This window comes from Strongylocentrotus purpuratus, unplaced genomic scaffold (assembly GCF_000002235.5).
Source record: "Strongylocentrotus purpuratus isolate Spur 01 unplaced genomic scaffold, Spur_5.0 spur5_contig_859, whole genome shotgun sequence".
NCBI lineage: Eukaryota > Metazoa > Echinodermata > Echinoidea > Camarodonta > Strongylocentrotidae > Strongylocentrotus > Strongylocentrotus purpuratus.
In genome coordinates, this window is record NW_022145567.1 from 475,409 (window position 1) to 486,018 (window position 10,610).

Here is a 10,610-nt window from a genome sequence, read left to right on the forward strand (position 1 = left end):
ACGGCGACATTAAGTTTTGGTTAGCACGGATGCTCTAGGTGAAATAAGACAAAACAACGAGAAAGACGAAATTCTAAATACATGCATTGAATGAACACATAATTGTTTCTTACAACATAAATAACTGACCAATGTGTATAATAGTATTGCATGTAATTGTTCATCCTCTATTTTTTTAAAATTTGATTCCTTTTATCAAGGCATAGGTATGTCGGAAACAAAATACAGTGCGTCCCAGAAAAAACGAAACCGAGAAGTATCGATGTTCTATTATAACTTAATCACAACTATAATTAATGAATGATACATATTTGGAAAGCCTAGAGTCTCTTCTTTCATGTGATGCTACTAAGATAATGCATATTTCACGCATAAGTGATTAAAAGCAATTTGAAGGAAGGAAACCAAAAAGACATTTGGCGGGCGGTATCTGAATTTCGCAGAGAAATTCACATTTCTAGAAAGTTGAGTGTCAGCCCTTTCATATGACACCTGAATCAAGAAAAATGAACGAGGAATGTCAAAGTTCTGTTTGTTTAAAGTAGTGCTTGCATTTCCATAATTTTATTCACTGGCTGCCTGCCGTATCAATAAACGAAATTAACAAAAGACTTAACTCCGTTTCGTTGACAAATCAGCCGTAGACGAGAGTCTTCACGCATGGCTGATTGTCAACGAAACGGAGTTAAGTCTTTTATCAAATCTGCTTTTTGCTACGGCAGGCACCCAGTGAAAACGAATTCGTTTGTTAAAATTATGAAAATGTAAGGGCTACTTTAAACAAACAGAACTTTGTTATTCCTGGCTCATTTTTCTTGATTGAGGTATCATATGAAAGAGCAGAAAATGAACTTTCTAGAAATATGAATTTGTCTTTGAAATTCAGATACCGCCCGCCAAATTACTTTTTGGTTTCCTTCCTTCAAATTGCTTTTAATCGCTCATGCGTTAAATATGCATCACGTGAGTAGCATCAACTGAAAGGGGAGACTCTAAGCTTTCCAAATATGTATCATTCATTAATTATGGTTGTGATTAAGTTATGATAAAACATCGATACTTCTCGGTTTCGTTTTTTCTGGGACGCACTGTATATTACGGAGTCTTTACCATAGGGCTATGTACAAAAGGTTATGAATTTTTGCTCTCTACGAATCTTTGTTTTTCATCTCTATGATGAATGGTTGCTTCAAAACATATCTATATTTCCATCATCTTTTCTATCCAAAGTTTCAATCAAATGTATGCTTTGTTAAGATAAAAACTTAAACATTTAATAAACACTCACTCTCATTTCCCTGTTTTCGTCAATTAGTGAGTGACATCTGGATTCCGGTTCTTCAGACGGATGACCGTCATTCTCTGTGGTTTGTAGATAGGGTGGGTCGAATCCGTTGTATTGCCATGTCTGACGCAGGGTAGAACAGTCTGCGCCATTTGTTGTCACGGGAGTCTCCGTTGCTTCCATCTGATATGGCGTTGGTTCTCGTTCCCCTTTGTCAGGGCATTTCAGCTTAGCATAAATGAAAGGACTGTGTTCTTCACTGCCACCCGTTTTACCATCATTGGTCCTTGAGGGGAGATTCTTCAAGGAGAGTTCATCGGCTACTCTATTCGCATTATCAGCTTGGGTGCAGTCATTCCCCTCCCCTTCATTGTCTACCTGAGATGCTAACTCTCCCGTACGTGACCTCGTGTCTGCATCCGTCAGTGATACCGTTACAAATACTCTTCTGATGAGATTCGGTTGGCCTCCTGATCTTGGATTTCCTGTTGGTTCTTTATCCGGGTCACCTCTACATGCTGAGATGTCTTCTATTGCATTCAAATGGCCTGCGTTCACTGCTGCCTGAAGCGGTGTCAATTCATCTATGTCCTTTACGTTCATGTCTGCTCCATTCAATATTAGGTAGCGGACTATGTCTTGATGTCCTTCTTGTGCAGCAGCATGGAGTGGTGTCCATCCATCATGATCCTGTTCATTGACATGAGCGTTGTGGTGAAGGAGAAATTTCACGATATCCATGTTACCATTGTAACATGCTGCATGAAGAGGGGACTTGCCGCATTTATTTCTTTCGTTCACATCATATCCACTGGAAACTAGGAATTTTACCACATCGATATGGTTATACTGTGTTGCGATGTAAAGTGGGCTCAATCCTCCAAACCTGGTGCTCTTCGCCCCTTTTGCCAAGAGAACTTTGATAACTTCTAAATGGCCGTTTTTGACTGCAACATGTAATGGCGTCCAACCTCTGCAATCCCTCTTGTTGACATCAGAACCGTGCTTAATTAGATATTCAATGACTTCTATGTGGCCTGCAGAAGCCGTACCATGGAGAGGAATCATCCCTTTGTCAACTTCTTTGTTCACATCAGCTCCTCCGGAGAGGAAGAATTCAACGATATGCAAATGACCAAGTACTGCTGCTTTATAGAGTGGTGTCATTCCATCACATATGTTCTGCACTGCTCCTTTAGTCATGAGATATTTAACAGCTTCTAGATGGCCATGTTGAACGGCAGCATTAAATGGAGTCATCCCGGTGTTATCTTTCTTGTTCACATCAGATCCTTGTTGAATGAGATATTCCATGACTTTCAAGTGGCCCCGAGCAGCTGCAGCGTGCAGAAGAATCATCCCTTCGTCATCTTCTTCGTTTACATCAGCTCCATTGGATATAAAGAATTTGACGATGCCTAAATAACCAAATACTGCTGCAGTATAAAGTGGGGTCATGCCATCATATCTGTTCTGCTTCGTTCCTTCATTCATGAGGCATTTGACGGATTCTAGATGACCATGTTGAACGGCAGCATTAAATGGAGTCATCCCGGTGTTATCTTTCTTGTTCACATCAGATCCTTGCTGAATGAGATATTCCATGACTTTCGTTTGGCCTCGAATAGCTGCACCGTGAAGAGGAATCATCCCTCCGTCATCTTCTTCGTTTACATCAGCTCCATTGGATATGAAGATTTTGACGATGTCTAAATAACCAAGTACTGCTGCAGTATAAAGTGGGGTCATGCCATCATATCTGTTCTGCTTCGTTCCTTTAGTCATGAGGAATTTGACTGCTTCTACATTGCCAAATTGAACTGCAGCATTGAGTGGCGTCCAGCCCTTGACGTCACATTTGTTCACGTCAGATCCTTTCTGAATGAGATATTCCATGACTGTCAAGTGGCTTTGAGTAGCTGCACCATGGAGAGGAATATCCCCTTTGTCATTTTCGTCGTTCACATCAGCTCCTTCGGATATGAAGGATTTGATAATGTCTAAATGACCAAAATACGCTGCAGCGTAGACTGGGGTCATCCCATCGTAACGGTTCTGCTTTGCTCCTTGAGTCGTGAGATATTTGACAGCTTCCAGATGGCCATATTGAACAGCAGCGTTGAATGGTGTCTGACGCTTACGGTCACCCTTGTTCACATCAGATCCTTGCTGAATGAGATATTCCATGACTTGCATGTGGCCTTGTGCAGCTGCACCGTGTAGAGGAGTCACCCCTTTGTCAGTTACCTCATTGACATCAGCTCCTTTGGAAATGAAGTACTTCACGATGTGCAAATGACCAAATCGTGCGGCGGCATAGAGAGGGGTCATTCCATCATAGCTGTTTTGCTTCGCTCCTTGAGTCATGAGGTATTTGACAGCTTCTACATGACCATACTGAACGGCAGCATTGAATGGAGTCCGTCTGGTGTTATCTTTCTTGTTCATATCAGATCCGTGCTCAATAAGATATTCCATGATTTCTATGCTACCTTTAAGAGCTGCGCCATAGAGAGGGACCATCCCTTTTTTATCTTTTTGGTTTACATCAGCTCCATTTGAAATGAAGTATGTGACAAGATCGAGATGGCCAAATACTGCTGCGGCATAGAGTGGGGTCATTCCATCATCTCTGTTCTGCTTCGCTCCTTTAGTTATGAGATATTTGACAGCTTCTACATTTCCATATTGTACAGCAGCATTGAATGGAGTACAACCATCTGAATCTGCCTTGTTCAGATCAGAACCTCGCTGAATGAGATATTCCATGACTTCCATATGGCCTTGAATAGCTGCACCATGGAGAGGAATCTTTCCTTTGTCATTTTCTTGGTTTACGTCAGCTCCTTTTGAAATGAAGCATTTGACAAGATCGATATGGCCAAATAATGCTGCGGCATACAATGGGGTCATCATAGCACATCTGTTCTGCTTCGCTCCTTCAGCAATGAGATATTTGACTGCTTCTACATGGCCAAATTGTACAGCAGCATTGAATGGAGTCCAACCCTTGACGAAACCTTTGTTAACATTAGATCCTTGCTGAATGAGATATTCCATGACTTTCGAGTGGCCTCCAGAAGCTGCACCGTGAAGAGGAGTCACCCCTTTGTCAGTTACCTCATTCACATCAGCTCCTTTGGAAATGAAGTACTTCACGATGTGCAAATGACCAAATCGTGCGGCGGCATAGAGAGGGGTCATTCCATCATAGCTGTTTTGCTTCGCTCCTTTAGTCATGAGATATTTGACAGCTTCAAGATGGCTATATTGAACAGCAGCATTGAATGGAGTCCAACCCTCGGCATCTGCCTTGTTCACATCAGACCCTTGCTGAATGAGATATTCCATGACTTTCGAGTGGCCTCTAGAAGCTGCACCGTGAAGAGGAGTCACCCCTTTGTCAGTTACCTCATTCACATCAGCTCCTTTGGAAATGAAGTACTTCACGATGTGCAAATGACCAAATCGTGCGGCGGCATAGAGAGGGGTCATTCCATCATAGCTGTTTTGCTTCGCTCCTTTAGTCATGAGATATTTGACAGCTTCAAGATGGCCATATTGAACAGCAGCATTGAATGGAGTCCAACCCTCGGCATCTGCCTTGTTCACATCAGACCCTTGCTGAATGAGATATTTAACGACATCTATGTGACCGCTGGCACCTGCACCATGGAGAGGAATCATCCCTTCGTCATGTTCTTCATTAACATCAGCTCCTTTGGATATGAAGAATTTGACGATGTCTAAATGACCAGATTGTGCTGCAGCATAGAGTGGGGTCATTCCATCATCTCTGTTCTGCTTTGCTCCTTCAGTTATGAGATATTTGACAGCGTCTAGATGGCCATACTGAACGGCAGCATTAAATGGTGTCCAACCATCGGCATCTGCCTTGTTCACATCAGATCCTTGCTGAATGAGATATTCCATGACTTTCAGGTGGCCTTTATTAGCTGCAGCATGAAGAGGACACATCCCTTTGTCAGTTTCTTCGTTCACATCAGCTACTTTGGAAATGAAGAATTTGACAATGTGTAGATGACCAGATTGTGCAGCAGCATAGAGCGTCGTTATTCCATCATATCTGTTCTGCGTTGCTCCTTTAGTAATGAGATATTTGACAGCGTCTAGATGGCCATACTGAACAGCAGCATTAAATGGTGTCCAACCATCGGCATCTGCCTTGTTCACATCAGATCCTTGCTGAATGAGATATTCCATGACTTTCAATTGGCCTCGGGCAGCTGCACCGTGGAGAGGAATCATTCCTTTGTCATCTTCTTCGTTCACATCAGCTCCTTCTAAATCAACGAAGAATTCGAGGACGTCTAAATGACCAAATTTTGCTGCGGCATAGAGTGGGGTCATTCCATCATATGTGTTCTGCCCCACACCTTCAGCCATGAAATGTTTGACAGCGTCTAGATGGCCATACTGAACAGCAGCATTGAATGGTGTCCAACCCTCAGCATCACCTTTGTTCACATCAGATCCTTGCTGAATGAGATATTCCATGACTTTCAACTGGCCGCGAGCAGCTGCACCATGGAGAGGAGTCATCCCATCATCATCTTCTTCGTTCACATCAGCTCCTTTGGATATGAAGAATTCGACGAAATCTAGTCGGCCAAATCCTGCAGCCGCATATAGTGGGGTCATACCAGCATATCTGTTCTGATTCGCTCCTTTAGTCAGGAGGTACTTGACGGCTTCAAGATGTCCGTATTGAACGGCAGCATTGAAAGGTGTCCAGCCAGTGTTATCTTCCACGTTCACATGACTTTCCTCTGCAGTAAAGCTCTCTAAGATGTCAACATAACCATTTGCAGCCGCTGTATGAAGAGGTGTCTGACCCAGCTCACACTCAACATTCACGTCCGCTCCCTGCAGGATAAGGAAGTCAACGATGTTTGTATGTCCTTCGTGAGCCGCTGCATGAAGAGGACGAAGTCCACCCTTACTTGGTTTATTTGGGTCAGCTCCCCGTGAAATGAGATCATCAACACCTTCGAGATCACCTTCTAAAGCTGCATTGTATAGTGGTGTGTATCCTTCCTCATCCATCAGGTCTATGTCGGGGTTGAATGGTAGCTCTAGTTTGAACGCAGTGGCATCACTCGGAGGCATTTCATCCAGTAGTCTGTTATACATTGCATCCCAAGTGTCATTCGGATCAGTCTCTAAGATGTCCATGACTTCTCCTGGCTGCAGAGAAGATGTGCGTTCTTCCATTAGGACGCACTTGTCATCAGCGGATGTGTCGGTATTCAAATTTACAAGAGCGCTGTGTGACAGCTCTGTCTTCTCGTCCTCAATATCTGCATCAGGTCGAAGTAATGTAGAAGTATTAGAAAGTACTTCATCTCCTCCATGGGTATGCATGCTCTGTGCTTCATTGTGTTCAGTATCCAAAGCACCGGAAATATGTTGTGATGGTATGTTTTGCAGTGATGTGATCAGTGGTATACCGGTTCCCTTGGCCCTATAACAAAAGGCATATTTTATGGTGTTGTACTCGATGTGATGTTATGGGACCAGGCAATTAAAATTAGTGAAATCCTTTGCGTCATTTTGACTTATACTTGTTCGAATTCCATTCTAAAATAAAGAGACTGATACGGAAACGATCAATTGGAACCTAATTTTGTTTGTATCATGAACATGACATTTTCAGCAAAAAGCAATAAATGATAATCAATTGATATTGGTAGGCAATAACATTACATCATGTCATTTGAGACTGACACCATATTCGGGGGAGGAGGGGGGGGGGTTCCAATTGTTTGAAATCTTGAATGTGACATTTAAAGTCCCTTGCCGCGTATTGATACATCATTGGATATAACTGCCTGATTGGATCATGGTTTAGGTCCCCGGCTTTTTCTTGTCAAAGGAAATTGAAAGCAAATTAATGCATTTTGTCTATATTAATTCGTAAGGACCAATGTACGATTTTTAAATAAAATTTATTTTCAAAATGATCAGATAAGGGCGAAAAAGTTTCATCATTAGTATTAGGTGTAAGGTGTAAGGAACAAGGAACAATTAAATTCAAAGATTTTGACCTCAACAATGCCAACGGTTTGAGAGCGTTACGAAATCAAACCTTTAATATAAAGGGTTGCTGTAACGAGCAATCAACTGAGAGGATAATTTTCAATTACAAAATTGCGTGGTACTGAAACGGTAAATCGATCATTATGCTAAAAATTAATTTCATGTTGGACATGCGTTACATGACTAGTTGCAATGATTATCCAAGTACGATGAATGATTACAGATAATGATTCAAAATAAAAATGATTTTATGTATGAAGTCCACGGAAATAAAATGTAAGGTCTTACCGAAATTACATTAGTTGTGACGTTTTACTTTATGATGATCGATTAATAAAGAGAAACTTACGGTTTGTGTTCCTGAATTCCTACGTCACAATCAGCGTCTTGAGGAAGACTCTTCTCATTGTCACGATGTTGTTCCAACTCGCAAACTTTCTCAGTGTGCTGAAGAAGAACAAACACAAATAAAACACATCACAGTTAATGATGTCATATTTCACAGAGGTTTGTATACCCAATGATTGATCATTCTGTCCAATATGCCATAGCAGAGAATTTGTATATAAGGTGAAATAACCTAGAACAATTGTGCTTAATTTATGTTGTTTCCCTCTTAAACCGTGTATAAACTGAACTTTTTTCTTTACATAAACAAAATGACTAAAATGAGTAAATGGGTTCATGGGTTGCATTAAGCGACATATATTAAATAATGATTGTCTATACTGTAAGGAAACGGCAAAACTAGAGCCTTTGACGAATTTCAACCCAAGGAAGAAATGATAACTGATTTTTTTTTTTGTGTGTGTAAAAATTTAAGGTATTTTATCAGAGTCGTTTTGCTCAGTCAAGATGCGACCTCGCTATTGAAACTTTATACTTGAGAGGTAAACTTTGTGGCACTTATTTCTAATAAATGAAGTCCAACAAAGAAATACCGTTTTTGTATCATGAGTTGAGATAAAAATCTGGATCATCGATAAACATACAGAATAGAGATCAATGTATAAATTATGTTTAGATTACAAAGAATACATCTCCTAAAAAGATAAATAGCGAAATATAGTCATTGTACAAAACAATATAAGTAATCGATTCTGGCCTGAAAAACTGATTATCTTGATGAAATATATAAATTAACATCGTATCAAATCCCCCCCCCCCTCAACCAAGGTATGAATACTCCAATGGGAGTCATGAACAAATTTATTTAGCACTACGATAGTGGTTGCCCCGGCGACATACAGTAGAGGTAATGACCTTTATCAATAAATGAAATAACCTCTGAAATAATTTCTGTGTTCAAATTCGACGGATTAGAAATGTCTTTATAATTGGTCGCATAATAAATACCATATAAACTTTTCCCTCGGAGTCGTTGGGAATAGCATTTTGTGATCAGTAAATCACCCAGGGGCCTCAAACACAAAATGTTGCCTGTAAACGCAACTCTAAAAAAATAAACGCAACTCCATAATTCACATTTGGTTGATTATAACGTTTTTTTTTAGTTGATTCGCAGCTTTGATAACATACCCGGGAATGATTACGATTGCCAAAACACTAACATTGTTTTCGGAAAGCATTTCAAATTCACCCTTCGTTAGCAACAGTTCACAAACGCTGATGTAACACCCACCGGTATTAATTGCAATTCCTTTCGATTCAATTCAACTTCATTTTTATTGGCAAAATAAGATAAGAAATGGTCAGAAGACTAACGCAGTTAAAGAGATCAACAATTACAGATACCGTCATGATAAAGTGATGAGAAAATTTCTACAAAGTTGTTTAGGATTTGCGATTAAAGTTTGGCGGATCTGTAGTTATCTGGATGTCATTTGTACAAGTGCTATCTCCAAAGAGGCTTATCAAATGGAGGGACTTTTTCCGAACCCATATAACAAAACAACAGTAGCAAACGTAACTTGTATCAATGAATGGATGACACTTTACCTAACTTTGGAACTGGAATTTTGTGCTTTTACTAGGTTGCTTCAGCAGGAAAACACTGGATAATTTACATAAATAGGAAATCATATAATAACACGATTTGAAACGGCGACAACAATATTTTACAAGTCATTTTGGTACGAATAAAAAAAGATTTTAAAAAAATCCTTACTGACTGTCGACATTAACTGAATCAAATATTCTATTTGATGGCTCATTGACCATTTAATTTGAAATTATCACAGGTACTAGAACAGAACACAAGAGACCAGCCATGTCGGTCTCGCAGGTCTTCTGACAATTGTCTGGAAGGTTCAATAGACTGATGGCCTACGAGGACGAAAGCCCGCTGGATTCTTGTACCTTCTTTTATATTTTCTTTTTTTTTGGTCGGTTTCATGGGCTGTCGGTCTCGTTGACTTTTTTACTTTTCTATATTTTCCTATGCATTTCTATATTTTTACGATCTCGTGGGCAGTCGGTCTGTAGAGAAACAAGTGGGTTGTTGATCTACTGGGACTACACACTGAATATTAATATCAGATGTTCCATTCTTGTTCAGGAAATTTTCAATTTTGCTGATTGATATTAATTTCAATCATTCTGTTGGCGAATTTGAATGGGATATATTGTTCGCAAATGTGTTTGAACATCAGAAGTGAGAACGTCAAGTCTTTAAACCTCATAATCATTCATGAAATATGGAAGATAAGTAGATATTATATTGTTTCTATTAGACTTTAATGAGTAAACCTTCTAAAATGCCTAAGCATAAAAATACATTTTGCTTACCTCGACTCCATCTGTTACTGTTGATCCTGGACCCGTCTCCTTACCATCTGTGTTCACCCCCATACTGGAATCACCCTGTAGCAAGTGAAATATAAAGATATACATCAGAAAGGAATCGCAATGCATCAAGTTCTGCTTATCTGGGAGCCACGGTCAATTCAGTTTATTTTAGGGCAAAGATGGTAGAATCAGGAGAGTAGTGTACATTTAAATACACTGCACAAACTATACATAATGGGGCCTGAAACAATTTTTTAAGCTTGACCTCAGACGAAACAATCCTATGCCTAACAACATCGTCTTGTAATAAGCTCCTTTTTCCTCCGTGCCAATCCCATATTTATAATATTGATAGAGTTTCATTTGAAACAAATCTATCAGTGACGATTATCTGACTTTTTTGGAAATACACTTTGTTGTATCTTTTTCGAGGTAGATGCAAAATCAAGACTTGAATCTATTATTTTCGGAAAGTATTAATTTAAGTCTTACAATAATATTGTTTGTCTTCTTCTCT

The 10,610-nt window shown here is 39.9% G+C and overlaps 1 protein-coding gene across 1 annotated transcript; it reads right to left on the reverse strand.

Annotated features, from left to right (window-relative positions):
• Positions 1-4,485: 4,485 nt before the first annotated feature.
• Positions 4,486-10,156, reverse strand: LOC580702 (ankyrin-1-like). The gene is made up of 4 exons (XM_030998400.1): positions 10,094-10,156; positions 7,695-7,792; positions 4,562-6,770; positions 4,486-4,515 (listed from the first exon to the last, which is right to left on the reverse strand). Exons 1-4 carry the CDS (start codon positions 10,154-10,156, stop codon positions 4,486-4,488), a joined length of 2,400 nt encoding a protein of 799 aa, XP_030854260.1.
• Between the last annotated feature and the right edge of the window lie 454 nt (positions 10,157-10,610).